Below are 23,137 nucleotides of genomic sequence, written 5' to 3'. Positions count from 1 at the left end.
TCCAACAGTATACCTTTTTTTCCATTCTCTTCTCTTGTCTCGACTTCTCTCCTCCCCTCTTCTTCTCTCTTTTTAAGATATAGCAGGTTTTGTGTGCTGTGGTATTAACTAAACTTTTGTCTAATTCCAATAGAGGGTCTATGGTCGACACTTCCCGACACCCCCTTCAGAACCCTGGTGAAAACATTCCACTATGTGTCAGCAGAGTATCTCCTCCGTATGGTGGCAGAGGAGCATTATGCTGCTGAAAAACAATTTGAAGGGACTGTAAAGGTTATGGAGAGGCTGTATGAGGTAAATAAATATCCATTGCCATAATTGTGTGCCTTCAAAAAGTATTCATACCTCTTGACTTATTCCACATTTTGTTGTGTTGTATTCAAAATGTATTTAAAAAAAAATAGTCCCCTCAACCATCTACACACAATACCCCATAATAATAAAGTGAAAACATGTTTGCAAATGTATTGAAAATGAAATACAGAAATATTTAATTTACATAGGTATTTACACATTCATCAATACTTTGTAGAAGCACCTTTGACAGTGATTACAGCTGTGAGTCTTTCTGGGTAAGTCTTTAAGAGCTTTCCACACCTGAATTGTGCAACATTTTTCCATGATTCTTTTCAAAATTCTTCAAGCTCTGTCAAATTTGTTGTTCATTGCCAGACAACCATTTTCAGGTCTTTCCATAGATTTTCAAGTAGATTTAAGTCAAAACTGTAACTCGGCTACTCAGGGACATTCACTGTCTTCTTAGTAAGAAATTCCAGTGTAGATTTGGCCTTGTGTTTTAGGTTGTTGCCCTGATGAAAAGTGAATTCATCTCCCAGTGTCTAGTGGAAAGCAGACTGAACCAGATTTTCTTCTAGGATTTTGCCTGTGCTTAGCTCCATTCCGTTTATTTTTTATCCTGAAAAACTCCTCAGTCCTCAATGATTACAAGCATACCCATAACATAATGCAGCCACCACTATGCTTGAAAATACGGAGAGTGGTACGCAGTAATGTGTTGATTTGGATTTGCCCCAAAAGTTTGTATTCAGGACAAAAAGTGAATTGCTTTGCCACATTTCTTTTAGCAGTATTACTTTAGTGCCTTGTTGCAAACAGGATGCATGTTTTGGAATATTCATATTCTGTACAGGCTTCCTTCTTTTCACTCTGTCAATTAGGTTAGTATTGTGGAGTAACTACAATGTTGTTGACCCATCCTCAGTTTTCTTCTATCACAGCCATTAATTAAACTGTAACTGTTTTAAAATCACCATTTGCCTCATGATGAATTCTCTGAGCGGTTTCCTTTCTCTCCGGCAACTGAGTTAGGAAGGACGCCTGTATCTTAATAGTGACTAGATGCATTGATACACCATTCAAAGTTTAATTAATAACTTCACCATGCTCAAAGAGATATTCATTGTCTGTTATGTTTTTGTTTTTTTACCCTTCTTTGCGAGGAATTGGAAAACCTCCCTGGTCTATGTGCTTGAATCTATGTTTGAAATGTACTGCTCGACTGAGGGACCTTACAGATCGGAAAAGGAGCCCTGGCATAAGAAAGAAATGAGTTAATTGACAATGTCAATGAATATGTCAAATAATCTATTCTGAATTGAATTAATTGGTGTTGACTTGTATCTGTGGGGTACAGAGATGAGGTAGTCATTCAGAAATCATTACTACACACAGAGTGAGTCCATGCAACTTATTATTTGACTTGTTCAGCAAATGTTTACTCCTGAACTTATTTAGGCCATAACAAAGGGGTTGAATAGTTATTGACTCAAGACATTTCGGCTTTAAATGTTTCATTAATTTGTAAAAATTGCCTAAAACACAAGTCTACTTTGACATTATGGGGTATTGTGTGTTGGCCAGTGACCAAAAAAATCTAAATTTGATCAATTTGAAATTCAGGCTGTAACACAACAAAATGTGGAAAAAGTCCAGGGCTGTGAATACTTTCTGAAGGCACTGCATATGTATGTATGGAGAAAATGTGCAATGTTGTATGCTCCCTTAACCTCTGTTTTGTTCAGGTCAATTGCAACAGACGCATCAAAATTGCGGCAAGCAATTTCCACATCAACAGAGCCAATTATATGCTTCGGAATGTGAGTAGCCTATCTCATAAAATGACTGCAGGATGGTATCAAAATGGGTAATTATGTTCATGATGTCACTGAAATCTACAAAGAGTGGAAAATGATTTAGTCATTTTTTAATCCTCTTTAGATGCTCAACACACTTGTATATTGTGACTACCTAAATCTTCCCGAGGTAAGCCATGAAAGTCAACACCAATCAATTGAATTCAGAATAGATTATTTGAAATATTTATTGACATTGTTGATTAACTAATTTCTTTCTTATGTCAGGATTACTTTGATACATTTCACCGACAATCCTGCATCTTCAACACAGAGGCTAAATGTATAGTTTATCAACTGGAACTCAATTACAGCGTAAGTTGTTTGCAAATGTGGTGTTTATTAAAAAAAGGTACCACATTCATTTACTACACTGTTATCAGATTTGAAAAATGAAGGCTAAATGTTGCCATATCTCAAATGTGTTCCTTTTTTTAGTTTGCCATCCATGGACTTTTAGCCTTTTGCGTCCCTACAATACATGTGAGGAGAGAGAGAGCCCTGGAAGATGCTTTCAGGCACCTTCGACAAAGTGGGCACGACTTCCCAATGCCTTTGAAGGTTGTTGTTAGCTAGGTGTTATAGTTGTTTTGTGTAAAATGTTCATTTTGACTTTGTAGCTATAAATAAGAACTGAAATGAGAGTAGTGATTAAACAAGTAATACAAACACCAGGACTTTGTACTTATTTTAACATCTACCTCTGTATTAGGCAAAGTATTTTCATTTCCTAATCCTTATTTAGGAGTAAATAGCGTATTTTTTTGTCTCCAGGTGAAGTTTCAAGCAGAGGATGGTGTGGATGAAGGTGGTGTTTCACTGGAATTCTTCAGCCTCCTGGGGAGGGAACTTCTCACAATGGAATCAAAGACACTGGAGGTTTACGAGGACTCTGGACTTGCGTGGTTCACAACATCTGTACGTTCCATATTCATTTACAAATTGTTCCCAGATTTAACTCAATCTTTCCTGTCAGGCATATGTGTATAGGTGGCAGGGAAGTCAGGCGCAGGAGAGTCAAACGGAGTGTAAAATGGAGTCTTTTAATAAAGTCCACGTAACATGCTCCATAACACTAAAATGTACATACATAAACAAACATGGGTACGAGGACCCGTTGCGCACCTATACAACATAAAACTACACTGACAATAAAACAATCTCTGACAAAGACATGAGGGGAAACAGAGGGTTAAATACACAACAGGTAATGAATGGGATTGAAAACAGGTGTGTGGGAAGACAAGACAAAACAAATGGAAAATGAAAAATGGATCAATGATGGCTGGAAGACCGGTGACGTCGAACGCCGAGCACCGCCCGAACAAGGAGAGGCAACGACTTCATTAGAAGTCGTGACATTTCCGCCACAATGTTTTTGTTTTATTTACTAACTTAGAAATATAAATTATTAGAAATGTATATTATCAATGAGAATTATATTATACTGTTAAATATAGAAAATTCTGATTAGATTATGGCATTCTGTTTTTTTCAATCCATAGGGCGGTGATGAATTCTACTTACTTGGGCTACTCTGTGGGAAGGCACTCTATAATCAGTGTGTTCTGAACCTCTGCTTCCCTCTGGTTCTCTTCAAGAAGCTTCTGGGTCTGACTACAACATTGGATGACCTTAAAGAGCTGTCTCCAACTGAAGCACGGTACAATTATTCTGCTGAAAAAGCTATACAGGTTACTGCCAAAATAAAGGAAACACCAACATAAAGTGTCTTAAAGTTCCAATGCAACCATTTAAAAAAAATCTCACTATCAAATCACATCTGGGTAACAATTAAGCACCGTACTGTGATTGTTTTCAATTAAAATGGTCAAAAAGAGAGAGACAAATGCTTCTTAGCAGAGGACAATTTCTCAAGCAAGAATTTTGCAAGGACTGTCTGAGAGTGGTCTGAGTGAAAATGTGCTGCTTTTGGCAGAGAGGTTTGGAACACTCTTTCTTATTGGACTATTAACTAATTTAATTCATGGTGATGTCTGATCATCTGATGGAGTTTTGGAAGGCCAAAACTCCGTCCCAACAAAACTTACACTAAACGTGAATTAAGATAATGTGGAAAAATATATAAAACAAAGGAAAATCATGTTTTTACTGCACAGGGCCTTTAATGGGGCTTTGAGTCACCACAAACCACCAAAACAGCTTCAGTGCACCTTGGCATAGATTCTACAAGTATCTGGAACTCTATTGGAGTGATGCGACACCATTCTTCCACGAGACATTCCATAATTTGGTGTTTTGTTGATGGTGGAGGAAAATGCTGTCTCAGTCGCCGCTTCAGAATCTCCCATAAGTCTTTAATTGGGTTGAGATCTGGTTTACTGAGACACACACACATACTTTAACTTAAGAAGGATCCGCCCCTTTATTAATATTTTCACCTAAAATGACATGCCCAAATCTAACTGCCTGTAGCTCAGGACCTGAAGCAAGGATATGCATTTTCTTGATACCATTTGAAGGGAAACACTTTGAAGTGTGTGGAAATGTGAAATTAATGTAGGATAATATAACACATTAGATCTGGTTAAAGATAATAGAAAGAAAAAAACATCAATTATTTTGTATTTTTTCGTACCATCATCTTTGAAACGCAAGAGAAAGGCTATAATGTATTATTCCAGCCCAAGCCCAATTTAGATTTGGGCCACTAGATGGCAGCAGGATATGTGCAACGGTTTAAACTGATCCAATGAACCATTGCATTTATGTTCAAGATTTGGTATCAAGACTGCCAAATGTGCCTAATTGGTTTATTAATACATTTTCACTCTCCTTAAACAATAGCATGGTATTCTTTCTCTGTAATAGCTACTGTGAATTGGACAATGCAGTTAGATTAACAAGAATTGAAACTTTGCCAATATCAGATATTTTTTATATATATTTTTTTATTTCACCTTTATTTAACCAGGTAGGCAAGTTGAGAACAAGTTCTCATTTACAATTGCGACCTGGCCAAGATAAAGCAAAGCAGTTTGACACACAACGGCACAGAGTTACACATGGAGTAAAACAAACATACAGTCAATAATACAGTATAAACAAGTCTATATAAATGAGGTGAGATAAGGGAAGTAAAGGCAAAAAAAGGCCATGGTGGCAAAGTAAATACAATATAGCAAGTAAAACACTGGAATGGTAGATTTGCAGTGGAAGAATGTGCAAAGTAGAAATAAAAAATAATGGGGTGCAAAGGAGCTAAATTAAATAAATAAATATAGTAGGGAAAGAGGTAGTTTGTCTATCTATGTCCTGAGAAATGTTCTTGTTACGTGCAACCTCATGCTAATCGCATTAGTGTACATTAGCTCAACCATCCTGAGGTCGAGACACCGATCCTGTAGAGGTTTAAACCCCCTATACTCCTTTGAGACCCCTCTTTCTATGTCACTGAGATCTCTTCTCCTAGCCATGGTAGCCAAATTAATGGGCAACTGGGCATTTTATACATGACCCTCAGCATGATGGGATGTTAATTACTTAGTTAACTCAGGAACCACACATGTGAAAGCACCTGCTTTCAATATACTTTGTATCCCTCATTTTCTCAAGTGTTTCCATTATTTTGGCAGTTCCAGTTGCAGTCGGAAGTTTACATACACTTAGGTTGGAGTCATTAAAACTTGTTTTTCAACCACTCCACAATTTTTTTGTTAACAAACTATAGTTTTGGCAAGTCGGTTAGGACATCTACTTTGTGCATGACACAAGTCATTTTTCCAACAATTGTTTACTGACAGATTATTTCACTTACAATTCACTGTATCACAATTCCAGTGGGTCAGAAATGTACATACACTAAGTTGACTGTGCCTTTTAAACAGCTTTGAAAATTCCAGAAAATTATGTCATGGCTTTAAAAGCTTCTCATAAGCTAATTCACATCATTTGAGTCAATTGGAGGTGTATCTGTGGATGTATTTCAAGGCCTACCGTCACACTCAGTGCCTCTTTGCTTGACATCATGGGAAAATCAAAAGAAATCAGCCAAGACCTCATAAAAAATTGTAGACCTCCATAAGTCTGGTTCATCCTTGGGAGGACTGAAGGTACCACGTTCATCTGTACAAACAATAGTATGCAAGTATAAAAAACATGGAACCACGCAGCCGTCATACCGCTCAGGAAGGACATGCGTTCTGTCTCCTAGAGATGAACGTACTTTGGTGTGAAAAGTGCAAATCAATCCCAGAACATCAGCAAAGGACCTTATGAAGATGCTGGAGGAAACGGGTGCAAATTATATTTTTCCACAGTAAAACGAGTCCTATATTGACATAACCTGAAAGGCCGCTCAGCAAGGAAGAAGCCACTGCTCCAAAACCGGCATAAAAAAACAGACTACGGTTTGCAACTGCACATGGGGACACAGATCGTACTTTTTGGAGAAATGTCCTCTGATCTGATGAAACAAAATATAACTGTTTGGTCATAATGACCATCATTATGTTTGGAGGAAAAATTGGGAGGCTTGCAAGCCGAAGAACACCATCCCAATCGTGAAGTACGGGGGTGACAGCATCCTGTTGTGGGGGTGCTTTGCTGCAGGAGGGACTGGTGCACTTCACAAAATAGATGGCATCATGAGGATGGGAAATTGGGTGGATATATTGAAGCAACATCTCAAGACATCAGTCAGGAAGTTAAAGCTTGGTCGCAAATGGGTCTTCCAAATGGATAATGACCTCAAGCATACTTCAAAAGATGTGGCAACGCAAAATGGCTTAAGGACAACAAAGTCCAGGTATTGGAGTGGCCATCACAAAGCCCTGACCTCAATCCTATAGAAAATTTGTGGGCAGAACTGAAAAAGCTTGTGCGAGCTTGGAGGCCTACAAACCTGACTCAGTTACACTAGCTCTGTCAGGAGGAATGGGCCAAAATTCACCAAACTTATTATGGGAAGCTTGTGGAATTCTACCCGAAACGTTTGACCCAAGTCAAAATAAAATAAAGTGGTGATCCTAACTGACCTAAAACAGGGAATTTTTACTCAGATTAAATGCTAGGAATTGTGAAACTGAGTTTAAATCTATTTGGCTAAGGTGTATGTAAACTTCCGACTTCAACTGTACCTGTATATGTTCATGTCTTCAACCGCTGGCTGTTGATTTAAAGAATCCATACTACTGTATCTCAACACATTTCAGGATAATGTTTTTCAATACCCCAGCAAAGTTAAGGTTTTGTCTCCTTCAAGTTGGTGGTTCCTCAGTTGCCACAAGTTTGGGTGTTACAAAGCACTTCATTTTAACAGTGTAGTTGTTTTAGATACTATTATATATCTGCTCAAATCACATTTTATCGTTTGTTTGTTTAAAATTAGTGGCTTGCAGGATGTGTTGGCTGAAGATGAGGAGTCTGTTGAAGTAATGGATTTGGTTTTCATGGTAAGAGAGAATTGATACCTATAGCTGTTTTTGGTAGCCTACACAGGTAACCCCAGCTGATGCTGTAATAATCTTTATTGTCTTTCTAAGTACAAAGGGCAAGAACTGATACCAAATGGAGAGGAGGTCCCAGTTACCATGGTCAACAGGTATATTTGATGACAGTAATCTAATCAACATATAAATCTTGTGAATCTCTTGAACTAACAAAAGGATTCCACAGGAAGTGTTCTGAACTCATAAATAAACATTTGTCTGCCATATATAATTCACAGGAAGAAATATGTTGACTTGTACGTTGACATGAAGCTCAACAAGTCGGTGCAGATTCAGTTTGCAGCCTTTGAGAGCGGCTTCTACAAAGGCTTCCCTATACAGGCATGGAGGATGTTTCTACCCGAGGAGCTGATGACACTTCTACAAGGAGATGACAACTACGAGTGGGACAAGTTGAGAGAGGTAAAGTTCAACCTGCTTGGATATGTCATAAAAGTACATAAGCAATATAATATGGAAGTTCATACATGTTTGGTAGCATATATAGCAGCGCTATGCTCCCAGTGGTTAAATCTGGTCCCATCCTGTTTGGGCTATACAGTCTATGGCTATAATACAGTGGTATGGTCTATTGTACATGCAGTTGTTTCATTATGTTTTTCTCTGCACTAACAGAATGCCAACTATCAAGGATATAGGCCCACAGATGACATCATCCAGAACTTCTGGAGGGTTTTCACAGAGTTCTCAGAGGAGGAAAAGAAGAAGTTCTTAAGTGAGTTAACAGACAGTTAATTAAACTTAAATATGTAAATAATTGTATAGCTCCAGAAATGCTTGGTCAGTGGATAATTATTATCCTCTAATTTCTAACTTCTAGCTTTTCTGACTGGAACGGACAGACTGCCCAGAGGACGAAGTCTCTCCAAACTGCAGATGCAAATCACGTTTTTGGACTGTACTGACCCTGATGAATATTATCCGAAAGCACAAACCTGCTCTGCGACGTTATGCCTCCCTAACTACAGCAGTATCGACACACTACAGGAGAAGCTTCTCCATGCTATCACCCACTGTGATGTGTTTGGAGATTTTTGAAATTGTTAAACTGGGAAGCATGTAGCATTTTTTAAAATTATTTTATCCTCACCAGTCATTATTATTATTATTATTATATTCATGTTTTATGTCAATGAAACACATTCAGAGCTAACAACTGAACATCTTCAAACATATTAAGTAGTCTTAAATATAGTTTTCCTATTTAAATTACTTCAGTATTGCACAATGTGGACCAATATAAATATGTATTTCTTGACATGTTCTACTCATGTTTCCTTCATGCACTGGGATAACTGGATACTTGGAGACCTCTGCTGTTTGAATATCTAAACGACGTGCCGTCTTTGTTAATAAAAATGTTTAACTGCGAATGAGTACCATAGTAAAAAGAGCCACTGTTAATAAAGATTTGTTGTGGAAGTTCTAGTGCAATACTGTTTTTTTAGGAAGTTATGCAAGTACATCGCATGATTCGGCTAGATTTTGCTGACACCAGTCATGCTCGCCACTAGATTCAATACCCACAATGTCATAAACCCCGCCCTTTTCTGAAATGTCTCTTCATAAAATGTGATGTAACACCTTACCCTAACAGCACTGATAAACGTATGCCTAACGAAGTCTTAAATGAAGACCAAACTGCATTTTTTTGGCCAATTTTATGGCTGTGGAATCTGACTTTGTGGGTATAGAAGTATAAACCCAAAGTCACATGTTGAGTGACGAAGAGCATCAACCTATCACAACTTCCTTGTTATTGTCGAAACGCCCAGCTAGTGGAATTCAGGAATGCATCTCTACAGGTAAAACACATGCTATTTGTTGCTTTAAATCACGTAGCTACGTTTTGTGCAATTGATTACATTTCTATATTTGAACGTTGAAGAGTCTGTGAAATGCAGATAGATTCACTAGATTGGCTAAATATGGCAAGCTTGCTAGTATTCTGCGAAATGGACGCATTTGTAAATCTCGTTAAGCCCTACCCGTTAGCTGTCGTTTTTATTCGTATAGCTAGTTACCGACCGCTAGCGAATACGATGGAGTTGACACGATTGACTAGCTACTGTAACTATTTTACATAGTTATAGGCTATAGCTAACTATATACAGTAGCTATAGAGCCATATGGTGGTCACGTCCAGACGCTATTGGATGTACGCATAGAGCAATAGTTGGAATCTTACGTCAGCCAAAGTACATCCATCTGCTAGCGCAAGCTCGGAATCATTCCTTGCATATTCATTCATTGTCAATGTAACCATCACAGCAACTATCATCATCCATAAGGCCTCTATCTAGCAATAATCCACATAGGTAACTATGACACATGCAGAATGAATGATGTGTATTGTCTGAGCATGACAGATTGTATTTGCATTTGTAAACTGAAAGTGCCACTTGACTTCTAAGGAAAGGAGGGGCCCATGTCTCCATGTTTACTCCAGAGGGCACCAAACCTTTAGAGCAGTCTCTCTCTGCCTTCACCTTGGCTAACTCTGTCCATAGCACGCACGTTGGGAGTGGATTGCGTTAAGGCAGGACAGTTTGGTGCTGCTTAAACAGGGATTACAGAGGCAGTGGGTTTATTTAAACAAGCTGGCGGTGCTTCCACCTTATCTTTTCACCGCTCACGTCACACACTCACACCCAAGGCCAGGCTCCACCCCCAGCAGAGTGTTTACCCAGCCTCACTTCATTTTTAAAACATGATCCAACATATCAGATGATGAGTGCACTGTAAGGGTCAATGATGTGATCTTACTACCATCTGACACCCTACTTCTTCTCCTCCTCTCCCCTGTTTCTCCCTTCCAGACTTGTGATTTACACCAAGGGGAGAAGGCAGGGCCGCCTTCTAGCCTGAAGCTCTCCTCCTTCTTCCCCTCCTGTCTTTCACTCTCTCCTTCCCTCCTTCCCACTCTAAGCCATGATGCTGTGTTGGGGCAGTACTGTGGAGGGCCAGCTGGGAATCGGCGGAGCGGGGGACCCAGTGTACGAACCCCGGAACTGCCAGGCGTTCAATGGGCGTGGCCTGAAGGAGGTGGCGTGCGGCGGGCGCCATTCGCTATTCCTGTTGCGTGATGGGAGAGTGTACACGTGCGGCTCCAACCGCTGTGGGCAGCTGGGCCACGACAAGCCGGGGGACTCGCCAGGTAAGCTGCCAGTACCAGCCAATTAGCAATCTGCAGATGTTAGCTAACAAGCTAACACTGTTTGATGTTTATTTGTGGTACAACCTGTGTTTGTTGATATTGTGGGTGGATTTAAAAAATCTGCTATACTGAATGCCCAATCTCGTGGGATATTACATCTTATTGTACTTGGCTGCAACTCTAATGTGTAAGCGCAGGGAAATCTGCCAATGAGCAGATTTGTTCTCTACTGTTCTCTACTATAATGAAACGTTATACCTGTGTCACAACGTTTGTTTAGACCTCACCTCCTTAATACTACAGTAGCATTTAATTACTTTTGCAATGCAGACTATATGAATTCATGGTGGATTAGGTTCTATTTACTAAACAGAGGGATAATGCCTGGGAGGAAGGAGGTATGACAATCTTAAAGCTCATGTTATTTATGACATTTAGTGTGCGTCCCAATTGGCACCCTATTTCCTATAAAGTGCACTACTTCTACAGTGTAAAAGTAGTGCACTATAAAGGAAATAGGGAGCCATTTGGGATGAATCCTTACTGGTAGCTCACTGGCTCCTAGGCTAAGCCAGGAGAGTTGATAGTTTGGAGAAGCACTATTTCTAGGACTCAGGAGTGTGTTGTCACTCACATGGCTGTTTAATGAGATCTCAGGCACCAATGATTTGCTCTGTTTGCATCATGTGGGGTGGACTGTGTGTGTGTGTGTGAGGGTCATATTTATGTTTAGCCATACAACCATACACTTGACGACTGCTTCTGGAAACTATCACAAAACGTTGATTATTGTTGGAAGCACTCCCTTTGCCACCAGTCATTCTCAGAGCACCTTCTCATTTAATAGGCCTATTTATTATCCAGTTGGGCCAATAACACCAGCTTTACCATACACAAAGGCAAGGATACCGCTTTTTTTCTGTACTGAAAGTGATCAGTCTTAACTTTTTTGGAATTATATTAACAGTGGACTGACTAATGGACAAAATACTGAAATATTGTTTTTGAGTGAATTAGCCCTTTAAAGCGTCAATCCTTAGTTGAAACAATAACAAAGCAGGCACCCCACATCTATTTTGGTAAAAATCTGAGGAATGGGCCTGGAGATATTTAAATGCTCTCAAAATTATAGGCAGAGCAATGTATTAAAGGACTGACCATCCAACATATTCAACTTATAGTTTTAAGCATGTTTAGAGGCTATACAGTGTTTGTTTACATTTACAATGTTTGCAAACATTGGAATAAAACAAGCTAATATTTTGGGATCTGATGAGGGTTGACAGTTGCACAAAGCTCATGACTAATTTATAAGTTATATTTTTCAAGAATCAATGGGTAGGTCTATGTATAATTTACAGTCCAAAATTTAAGTTAAGTGTTATTTTGTAAATAATCCATTATCAAAACAAGAAAAAAAAATGTAATTCTTATTTTACCAGGTAAATTGACTGAGAACACATTCTCATTTACAGCAACGACTTGGGGAACAGTTACCGGGAGATGAATGAGCCAATTGGAAGCAGGGGATGATTAGGTGGTCATGAAGGTATGAGGGCCAGATTGGGAATTTAGCCAGGACACCAGGGTTAACACCCCTACTCTTATGATAAATGCCATGGGATCTTTAGTGACCACAGAGAGTCAGGAAACCCGTTTACCATTCGACCCGAAAGACGGAACCCTACAAAGGTCAATATCCCAAATCACTGACCTGGGACATAGGTAATATTTTGGGCGGGGGACCAGAGGAAAGAGTGCCTCCTACTGGCCCTCCAACACCACTTCCAGCAGCATCTGGTCTCCCATCCAGGACCAACCCTGCTTGACTGCTTAGCTTCAGAGGCAAGCCAGCAGTGGGATGCAGGGTGGTGTGCTGCTGGCATATAAGACTCTGAGACTCAATGCCCTATAATAGTATATTTCAGATACACAGGGAGTTTGTATGACACTGCAGTACAATACTGTATGCTGTGAAATATCTTTCTCCTTTCATCTTATGAGTGGTTTCTACTGTGCTGTGCGTGCCTGCATTCCTATGAAGCTGCTGCTCACAACTATATCGCATGCAAACCACCACCACCACCCAACCATTCTCTAGGCTACATGGTCGGCCACACAGATTTATGTACATGAACTGAGGCACGGCAGGAGGAGACTTGTTGGGGTGCATTATTTAGTCATCACACACGTGTTCTTGACTTCCAATTCTCAGGCGATATATAACTGTAATTATAGCTGCTAAAGTGCTGAGGTAAAATGTATAATGTTAAGGTACATCATTTTTAAGATACAAATGAAATAATTGAATTTGAAAGCAAAGCAGTCTGATGAAACCTATAGGCCTAATGCTGAAACATATTGTTTTTTAAAATAATAAATAAGTATTTTTCTCCAAGAGTGATTGAAAATATTAAGAAATGACTGACATTAACCCCTGTTTATTTTGCATTAATTTCTTCCTAACATGCCTTCATGATAAGTGAAAATGAAATGTGGAGCTAGATAGTTCGAAAGCACTGGGACATTCCAGAAGATGGTTGGTCAGATAGTGTATCCACACTAAATACTTGAAGTGGGTTTGGTCTCTATGGCTTCCAGACAAAGGCCTAGCATAACCTTCCAGAATGTTCAGACTAGAAGATACATTGAGGAAAGACACTTCCTTTTCTCATCCACAGTATAGTCTAAGATGCACCAGTCCTAAAACTGGTACAGGTGTAAGATCTTAATTTGACCAGTTTCTCACAGCAGGAAAATAATCCTGCAGCAACCGGAAATGTGAATTATTGTGTGGGTTATAATTAATGGCTGTTTTTGTAGTGGTTGATACATTTTTGAGGGCAAATAAAGTCAGACATTTAAAAGTGTAAATTATAAACTTTAGAAGCCTTTTTAATCCTTGAATAGACTACACGTTTGTGTTTCCTGCTATGCAGGACATTTCCTGAAACAACCGAAAATCAAATTAAGATTGTGGATCGTTCATTCTAGACACTAGCCTTTCTAGAGAGCCTGGCTAAAGTCTGTCATACCCTCCCCTCCCTCCCAACTCCTCCCTCCCCCTTCGTCCCTCCTCCTTACCCTCTAGAACTGGTGGTGGCCCTGGACACCCAGAAGATAGGGGTGGTATCGTGCGGCCAGGCCCACTCCATGGCGCTGAATGAGCAGGGCCAGGTATTTGCCTGGGGGGCCGGTGGAGGGGGCCAGCTGGGACTGGGGACCGCTGAGGAGTCCGTCCCAATCCCCAGGTGACCCAGCATGCTAGAACATACATTATTGAAGCTTTTCTGAGGAATAGCCTACTGGAAGAGGTACATGAAAACCAATGGAATTGTGAGAACTACATGTGATGGCTAAATGCTACGGGCATAGACTTTTTTAAACCAGACCCGCAACATAGCGAGTCTTCCAGGAAGGCTTACGAAACAGACCAGGTTGTGTTTGAGAAGTCAATGAGAGAAGTGAGAAATTCTTGTTGGTTAATTTTCTCGAAATCTAAATGCACAACCTGAGATGCTAGCCAAGGTCTTCCTTCAGTAGTTAAACATGTTATTACTCAAACCTCGTGAAAATTAGATTTTCATCAAAAACAACTTTGTCGAAGGAGTGCGTTTGATTTGACGGCCTGCACATGCACAGTTCGGCGCTAGACGACCGTTTGACCCGATGATGGGTTTCTGAGCATGGGCTTAGCTAGCCAACGTCTCCATGACATCACCTACAGTGTCATCTGTGATTTCTATTTAAGAAGCGGTTTCTGCCCATCTTCATACTGTACTTTGCTGGGAGGATTACAAAGGCTACAACACGTACGGTGTTCTAGATGTTGATTATACAGGGATTGTAAAGCTAACTGTACATTGCATGTAGTTGGTTAAAATCTGCCAAATACTGCTTTGTTGTTCAGGCATTGGCCCCGCAACTCAATGCATCTCCTGTATTTCTCAGGCTGATCAAGAAGCTGTGCGAGCATCGCATCTCTCAAATAATGTGTGGCAACAAGCACTGCATCGCACTCTCTAAAGGTGAGAATGAAGCCAACAGCAACACCTCACACTACCACTGATACTGTAGCGCTCCACACCAAAGTTACAAGCTTCACAGCTCATGCTAGGCTAATGCTAGGTTAATGCCAGGCTAATGCTAGGCTAACCCCCTCTTTTCTCTCCCAGACGGTCAGCTGTTCACGTGGGGCCAGAACTCGAGCGGTCAGCTGGGTTTGGGGAAGGGAGAGCCCAGCACCTTGTCTCCCCAGCCCCTCAAGTCTCTGTCAGGGATCCCCTTGGCTCAGATCACCGCTGGGGGAGACCACAGCTTCGCCCTGTCCCTCTCCGGAGCTGTGTTTGGCTGGGGCAAGAACGGCGCCGGACAGCTGGGGTTAAATGACAAACAGGGTAGGCTAACTAACTTATACGTCGAGATATACGTAGAGAGAAGTAATGCACCCCAATAGACTGATGAAGCCTGTCGGACTACAGACCCATTGCTATATGGGTCCAAATGCCCAATCGTTTCTCCGATTATGTGATTAAATGAATGCTGGCTTGTAAGCAGTTTATAAGCAGACCTTCATATAAAGCAATGTGATGTTCTGAAGGTAACACGGAATATGTGCGCGTGTGTTTTATTTCCTTTCTACAGACCGGTCTGTCCCTTGCCACATCAAGTTCCTCAGATCCCAAAAAGTGGTTTATATCAGCTGTGGAGACGAGCATACAGCTGCCCTCACCAAGGTGAGGAACACAACTGTCCTCCTGCGTATCTGTCTGTTATGTGTTTATAGTCTTGTGATGAAGCTCTCATATAGTCTTCAGATAATGGTGGGTTTTGAGAAAGCACAGTACTGAAAAAGGACCTGCTGTCTCGTAAAACCTTTAATCCATGAACGTGTTCATGCCTTTGAAGAATTCTCATGTTTGTTTTGGAGGGTGAGGAATATGCGTGTGGAATTGTATCGAGCTATGACAGACTGTCCTTCAGCATTCCTTCTCACATCCTTTATTGTAATTGAAGCCTCGCTCTGTGTTTGATTGACAGGATGGGGGTTTGTTTACGTTTGGGGACGGCTCTCGTGGTCAACTGGGTCATGACTCCACCAACAACGAGCCTCTACCCAGACAGGTGCAGGAGCTGATGGGCAGCGAGGTTTCCCAGATTGCCTGTGGCAGGTACTGCACAATGTAGCCTGGTCAGCGTAGCATAACCTAGCAAAGCAAAGCATAGCCTAGCAAAGCATAGCGTAGCAGTATAATAGAGTACAGTACAGGTTTACATCAGGTAAGTTATGGTATGACTACTTGCCTTCTCTGTCCTTGATTCCTCATACTCATACTCCGTCTCGGTTTCAGACACCACACCCTGGCGTTTGTGCCTTCCTCCGGTCTGGTGTATGCTTTCGGTTGTAACACCAATGGTCAGCTGGGCACCGGGACACGAGGTGACATCAAAAGCCCACTTCCTGTCAAAAGCAGCCTCACAGGAAGGCTCACAGGAAGTCCTCGTCATATGTCAGGTAACTGGATGACTCCAGTTGGGAAGAAGAGAATGCAGGGAAATGAGGCAAGGCAAGGCAGAATCAGGGAGCTGTTGCTTGAGGAAAATGTCCGGCCTGTTGTAGGAGCAAGTCAGAATAGACGAGAGAACGCATAGGACGTTAAATGGAACAGGCACACGAGTGCAAGGACTTGCTCAGATACATCCACAGCTTATTTAGTGATTCATATAATGTACTGCATATAAAACTATGACTGTAGGGAGGAAGGTCACTATAATACGCATATTAACCATGCGTATTAAAAGTATATGAATGGGATAAATTCAATGTTCAAAGAATGAAATAGTATCAAAATATCCCCATGTGGTAAAATGTTTGACATTATTTCAGCAATACGGATGTTTCTAGAGTGAACTGTATTAGGTTGTGAGTGAGTTAGAGGTCTATGAAACAGGATTCTCAGTGTTTAACACACTGATTGATGGTCTTTGAGGCGGATTGCTTAGCTTGTATTGCTTTCCTGCCATCTAGTGGACTAAATCAAAATCTAGGGAGCTTCTTGGTGTAGGGCAGCGTTTCCCAAACTGGGGAACCCAGTGGGTGCACATTTAGTTTTTTGCCTTAGCACTACACAGCTGGTTCAAATAATCAACTCGTCATCAAGCTTTGGTTCTTTGAATCAGCTGTGTACTAGAGCAAAAACCAAAACATGCACCTTTTGAAGTTTGGAAAATGCTTGTGTAGGGCGAATATGCCCCGAGACACTGAACTTGGATTATCATTTTTCCCCCACTAATAGTTAAGATTAGAATTGGGGGGGAAGGGAAGCTGATCCTCGATCTCTCTCAAGGGGAAACTTCACTCAGGAGCTATTTCCTATAAGCATAAACTGTTCCCGTAAGTCACCACAATGCTGTTGAGCTAGCCGATTTTTAAACCAACAGTCAGTAACTCTTCCCTCTCCTTTCCTCTTTCTAGGGCCGGATCATTATGCCATTACAAAAATCAACTGTGGAGGGGACCATAACTTCCTATTGTACTCAGATGAAAAGGTAAAGGACTTCAAATAATCGTTTCTCAGCTTTTGGTCATTAACTGATGTAATAGTACAAGTACCGTATTCATAAAGCATCTCAGAATTGGAGTGATCTAGGATCAGTTTAGCCTTTTAGATCATAATTAATAAGATCACATGCACAGGGGGGCCCTGATCCTAGATCAGCTCTCTTACTCTGAGACGCTTTATGAGTACAGGCCCAGACATTGAATTGAAAGACATAGAATTTTCTCTTTCAGGGATGGGAAGAATATGCTTTAGACCAGGGTTCTCCACCCTGTTCCTGGAGAGCTACCCTCCTTTAGGTTGTTTATCCAACCCCAGTTGGAACTAACCTGGTTCATCTTGTCAACCATTTCATTATTAGAATCAGGTGCACTAGATTAGGGTTTTAGTAAAAACCTACAGGACGGTAGCTCTTCAGGAACATGGTTAGAGAGCTCTGCTATAGACCTAGTAGTGAGGAAGGATGCTGATGTGTTTTCATTAAGTGAGCCAGTTCTAGTTTTCTGCCACTAAGTGGAGCTGTTGCTCCAGTTATTGACCAGCTAGAATGTCTGGATGGTCTCTGCTCTGGACAGAGAGATCTAAGACCAAGGCTATGTCCCAATTATTTGTCCTACCTCCCAGAATCTGCACCTGTTCACTTCCCTTCACTGGTTCGAAAGAAAAGACTGGTGTAATAAATATGGTGGAAGCTCCCTCGAGCCGATGCCTCCACCAATCCAGTGCTTTTAGATTTGTGGGAAGTAGTGAATGAGATATTACTGTGATGCACCCCAAGTAGCCTACATCTGTCTACAACGGATATCCTCCTGTTGATTGCCAGGAATGTGACTTGATAACACCAACACACAGATAGATACTCTCCCTACAATGTACTTGGACCTCTCAGAGTATTTATTTTATCTGCAAGTGGGAAAGGGAATGAACCCAAAACACACGTCTCTGGATAGCCTTGTAATGTCTACAGTGGAAGCGCTATCGAGAATAACGTTGCTAAATGTAGCCAACTAGCTGATGTGCTACGTTACCTTGACTCCCCCCTGACCCCCTTCTCTCCTCTACAGAGTTCCACCCCTCCTGAAGACTTCCGCGTCACTAACATCAGTAGAAGCATCTCTTTGATAAATGATGCCAGTTTGAATACGTGGAGGATGAAACTCCTAGACAACACAGATTCCACTATCACCAAGTAAGTCAGTGATATGAGTTATTTGGGGATTCGATTTGTCTTGAAAATATTTCTTTGTGAACAATTGTTTATCGTTTCCTATGCGGAGAATGACATTTATTTTAGCAGGACGATGATCCTGTGGTGACCCTTTTTGTCTTCAGCAGCTGGATGCTCTATACCACTCTGAAGACTGGTATCCGTTTGATCTTGTTTCAATTGATTGATATCATTTCCTGCATTTATGTCTTGGTCTCCCTCTGCTTTTAGTGACGTCATTCTCCAGCTGTCTTCCACCGCCTGTTGGAACGCCAGCTTCCTGGATGAGAGGTGAGCATTGATCGACAGCCTATCCTGTTCTTTCACCTGTTTGGAAGGAGACCACGAAAGGAAGCCATGAGTATTGAGTCACACCCGGTGTCTCTCTCTAATGTCTTGTGGGAAAAGGCAGAGCGTTCACAGAGGACAAAATCATGTTCTTTTTGTCCTTGTCCGACCAACACTCATTCCCATCATGTGCCTACAATTCAGAACTGCTGACCTTAGGGAAAGAGACTCCAGGGAAATACTCCTATCTAGACACACTGTACAGACACAGAGATTCCATTAGAGATCGGTGCGGAGATAAAGCGCAGATGGCGTGTATGAGGGAGGGGTGGCCATTTTGTGCTGATTCTCCGCCAGATGCCTATCACTTCATGGGAACGACCCTAGTTCCGAGCCCATCAGCGTAATGGTGTCCTCTAGACTAGAGAAGACCAATAAGCACCTTAATGTATGTCCTGCCCTCTCTGCTAAAGCAGCCTGTCCTAAAACCTACTGGATTTAACAGTTATATAAAACACTGGCAGGTTTAGCCATTAGCTCAACCGAGAGGGAGAGAAACTGACAATGTGTTGCTGGTAGTATGTTATGTTCCCAATCGCACATCTGTTATTGTTTGTAGAGGTCACTCATTTGTGATGGCATCATGTGGGCCGCCCAAGAACGTCTGCACGGTGTTCCTAAAACTAATTGTCTCAATTTGGACCCTTCGAGTATGAAACACACACACACGGCATGCCACAAAGCTGCCCGATTCCGGTGGGTACAGAAGCACTGTTCCCTAGCTAGCATAACGCCTCTCTACTTGTTAGTGCTTATCGTTCCGGTCGGAGTCTCTGTTTACCAAACAGTCACACAAAGCCAAATCTGGTTTATTATGGCTGAATTATTATTATTTTTTATCAATATCTGGAGGTTGTCTGTAAATAGTCGCTGTCCTTCATGCCTTTGAGTTTTCTGGGCTTTGTGGTGTTTCTCTCTCACTCTCACACACACCCCTGGCAGAGTTCACAAGATAAAGCAGTGAATGTGGTTTGGAATGGGCTTAAATACATGGAGGCTCTGACTAGACTTAATATATGGTCCCTGTTCATGCCTAGGTGTGTGTGTGTATGTGTGTTTCTGTTTAGGTCTTCGAGCTCTATACCCTGCAGTGAGCTCACACAACTGCCACGTGCCCAGTTAGAACAGAAGCTAGAGACTCTATCTAATCCAGAGGAACGTGTTGTGTGTTCTATTCATCAATGGTTCTACACAAATTCATGGATTTAGTCCATCCGTTTATTTATATCTCTGCTGATGAGTTTTTAAAGGGATGTTCTTGTATTTTGAGCGGAACTTCCCTTAAGCGCCACAGTTAAAACTGATGAAAAGTCTGGGTAGATTATCATGGGTTTTTCTGTTTGGTAATTTTTTGGGGGGGTTTGGTCTTAAAGGCTATTTTGTTCTTTGTTTGTTCCCCCAGTGATGACAGCCATTTTAAGACCAACCCTAAAGTCCCTGGCATCGATCTCAACTCAGTCCGCCTGCTGTTTGAGACACTCAGTAAACCGCCCTTCGCCAGACTATTGGAGCAGGTAACGACTCTTATGTACCATGTCTTATCCCAATACCTGAAAGCGGGACCCTCCCTATGCTCAAAAACCAGGGTATGCATAGTTAAAGTGGCCTCTTTCCATCATCTGTACTGATATGAAAACACAGTGAAAAGCAATATGAATGATGACCACTGGGTTTCAGGTCTTTGGTTCTTTCACATAGGAGTAGGTGAAGGAAAGGAGATGAAGAGAAAACACTTTAGGCACTAAAGGTACACTATGTAGAAATCGCTCAGCCGGTTTGTAAAATTCAAATAGTTTGCATGATTTCAGTTTATGTGACACAACAAGCAAGTATAGTGTAGGTAATCATTGTACCATCTAAACCGCTGTGAAATATATTTTCCATAACCACAAATATTGGTATTTTCAGATTTTTGAAGCTTGAAATACCAAAAGTAAAAGATGCAAGAACTCAACTTAAAAATGGAAAGCATAGAAATAGTGCACATAGATCTACCGCTTCTTAACTTGCTTACAATGACAGATTAATAACTCACATTTATATGTACATTTGGTTGGGTCGCCCAAAAAGTGACATATTGCAGCTTTAAAGATGGAATCTGCAGTAGGGGGAAGCAGCGCCACAGGCCACCCCACCACCCTGAGGAGCGTCGTGCTGCATGAGAAAAAAATAAGTACATGTGATCTTCTATTGTGCGTGCAGTGATGTCTGATGGGAAAATACTGTTGTTTGCAGTAACTTGTAATATGGCAAACGGACGTGGCTGTTTCACCATTAAATATTCTAGATTTAATTGAGATGTTCCCCGGGTTTTGACTATCAAGCTACTTGGTTCTATCCATCTACTCATAAATGTGTTATGGCTGAGGCCGGTAGATTTGAACTGAGCGAAATAATGGCATTTACAAATCCCCTTTACAGGGTCATTGTCATGGCAACCCTATCATACAGAGTCATGGTTTATGTTTTGACTCAAATGCAATATTTTAGTCCAAGGACACAAAGCCTTGTCTGTCTGTCAACATACTGACTCAGATCTTTAGCCACTTTAATAATTAAAAATTGAATGCAATAAACGTGTCACTTTAAACAATGGCACTTTATATAATGTTTACATACCCTACATTACTCATCTCATATGTATATACTGTACTCTATACCATCTACTGCATCTTGCCTATGCCGTTCGGCCATTACTCATCCATATATTTGTATGTACATATTCTTGTTCATTCCTTTACACTTGTGTGTACAAGGTAGTTGTTGTGAAATTGTTAGAATACTTGTTAGATATTACTGCACGGTCGGAACTAGAATCACAAGCTTCAAAAGGGTTTTTCAACTGTCCCATAGGATAACCCTTTTTGGTTTCATGTAGAACCCTTTGGTTCCATGTAGATTCATCTGTGAAAAGGGTTCTACATGGAACTCAAAAGGGTTATACCAGGAACCAAAAAGGGTTCTCCTATGGGGACAGCCGAAGAATCCTTTAAGGTTCTAGATGGCACCTTTTTTTTCTAGGAGTGTACGGCGTCTGTTAGACCTAGCCAGCAGCACTTTGGACTGAGCTATGTAGTAGAGTAAAATAGGGGTGTTCAGGGTACACCGCCCCCTACGCTTTGTTTTGATGGCTGGAGAGTATCATAGGCCACGGCATTGAATTCCCATGCCACATATGGACTATGTCCCCCGTTGACTTCTGAAATGGTACAGCACACATTCCGCATCATCTCAGTAAGATCAACACATACTCTGCTGTGTTTTGATGGTTTCACGCAGAATGCCTACTGGACTGAGGTCATGAGGTTCAGAGCTAGCTAGCCCACTAATAATATGTTAGGGATTTTGGGGATTCTCAATCTAACTTGATTTATTGTGTTCTATAAAGATCAGGCAGCATTAGCAACCAGCCAACCACAGGAGGCCTCTCCCAAAACATTTTCCTGTGATGTTTTTGTCCCTTTGACGAGTCCAGCTAATCCTTTAGATTTTGTAAAAAGCTATCCTTGTTCCGACATTTAAATATAAATATATATATATATATATATATTGTATAATTTTGGTACAGTATTGCAATGTTGAAAATACATTTCTTAGTCAATATCAAGTATCCCAATTCTTCACCATCGGTCAGTCATAGTTTAAATTTATAAAACTTCAGGTACTCTACTTAACTCATGTCATAATATACTCATTTAGTTACATCTGCATTAGCAAATAAAAATAACAAGCATTGTGATGTACAGTGAACCGGTTGTACGGACAGCTGTTAGGTGATATTTTGATGGATGATTTTAAAATGATGTATCCATCTCTCTCTCCCTCCATCCATGTGTCTCTGTCCTGCCAGGCCACTAAGAGTTTTGAGAGCCTGCTGATCCCCCAGCTGCCCTGCTCTCCCCCTGACGTTGAGGCCATGAGGATCTACCTGATCCTGTCGGAGTGTCCCGCCCTGCACGACTCCAAGAACTACATCACCCTCACCATCCCCCTAGCCATGGCCATACTCCGCCTGGATGCCAACCCCAGCAAAGTGCTTGGTAGGGGGGCAACATAGTTGCATTTCAAGCACACACACATGCACAATCACATGTTAATGTACTATGTACATTGCATGCACACAGCCACCCATACGTGCGCACGCACACACACATTGACGGGGCTGTAGTGCACCAGGTTGAGAGCTTCAAGTTCCTGTGTGTCTACATCACTAAGGATCGATCATGGTCCACACAAACCAA

The 23,137-nt window shown here is 41.2% G+C and overlaps 2 protein-coding genes across 6 annotated transcripts in view; both read left to right on the top strand.

Annotated features, from left to right (window-relative positions):
- The first annotated feature begins 113 nt into the window (after window positions 1–113).
- LOC135507026 (probable E3 ubiquitin-protein ligase HERC3) lies at window positions 114–9,052 on the top strand. Of its 2 annotated transcripts, XM_064926524.1 has the most exons (13): window positions 114–294; window positions 533–572; window positions 2,043–2,117; window positions 2,239–2,283; window positions 2,382–2,468; window positions 2,592–2,714; window positions 2,928–3,071; window positions 3,659–3,816; window positions 7,504–7,567; window positions 7,658–7,716; window positions 7,843–8,026; window positions 8,240–8,339; window positions 8,445–9,052. In XM_064926524.1, the coding sequence occupies exons 1-13, from the start codon at window positions 290–292 to the stop codon at window positions 8,660–8,662; spliced, it is 1,302 nt and encodes a 433-aa protein (XP_064782596.1). In that variant the 5' UTR covers window positions 114–289; the 3' UTR covers window positions 8,663–9,052. The 2 variants fall into 2 exon arrangements, with proteins under 2 accessions (XP_064782596.1, XP_064782595.1); XM_064926523.1 differs by lacking the exon at window positions 533–572.
- A 144-nt stretch (window positions 9,053–9,196) lies between these two features.
- The window catches only part of herc3 (HECT and RLD domain containing E3 ubiquitin protein ligase 3), a 37,430-nt gene continuing 23,489 nt past the window's right edge, over window positions 9,197–23,137 (top strand). Inside the window, exons 1-13 of one of the 4 annotated variants that reach the window (XR_010450590.1) lie at window positions 9,197–9,429; window positions 10,444–10,781; window positions 13,873–14,032; window positions 14,733–14,809; window positions 14,957–15,178; window positions 15,426–15,517; window positions 15,822–15,952; window positions 16,133–16,296; window positions 17,257–17,330; window positions 18,406–18,530; window positions 18,780–18,839; window positions 20,299–20,410; window positions 22,747–22,936. Coding sequence is in view for 3 of the 4 variants with exons in the window: in XM_064926520.1 (XP_064782592.1) it covers window positions 10,556–10,781; window positions 13,873–14,032; window positions 14,733–14,809; window positions 14,957–15,178; window positions 15,426–15,517; window positions 15,822–15,952; window positions 16,133–16,296; window positions 17,257–17,330; window positions 18,406–18,530; window positions 18,780–18,839; window positions 20,299–20,410; window positions 22,747–22,936 (1,633 nt within the window). In the remaining variant the exon portion in view is untranslated. Of the gene's footprint in view, window positions 9,430–10,443; window positions 10,782–12,256; window positions 12,331–13,872; window positions 14,096–14,732; window positions 14,810–14,956; window positions 15,179–15,425; window positions 15,518–15,821; window positions 15,953–16,132; window positions 16,297–17,256; window positions 17,331–18,405; window positions 18,531–18,779; window positions 18,840–20,298; window positions 20,411–22,746; window positions 22,937–23,137 lie in introns of those variants that run through there. The other 3 variants (XM_064926520.1, XM_064926521.1, XM_064926522.1) reach the window with 3 other exon arrangements.

This window comes from Oncorhynchus masou, chromosome 20 (assembly GCF_036934945.1).
Source record: "Oncorhynchus masou masou isolate Uvic2021 chromosome 20, UVic_Omas_1.1, whole genome shotgun sequence".
NCBI classification, from domain to species: Eukaryota; Metazoa; Chordata; class Actinopteri; order Salmoniformes; family Salmonidae; genus Oncorhynchus; species Oncorhynchus masou.
The sequence above is the reverse complement of the archived record's forward strand: the minus strand, read 5'-3'. Positions and strand labels throughout refer to the sequence as shown.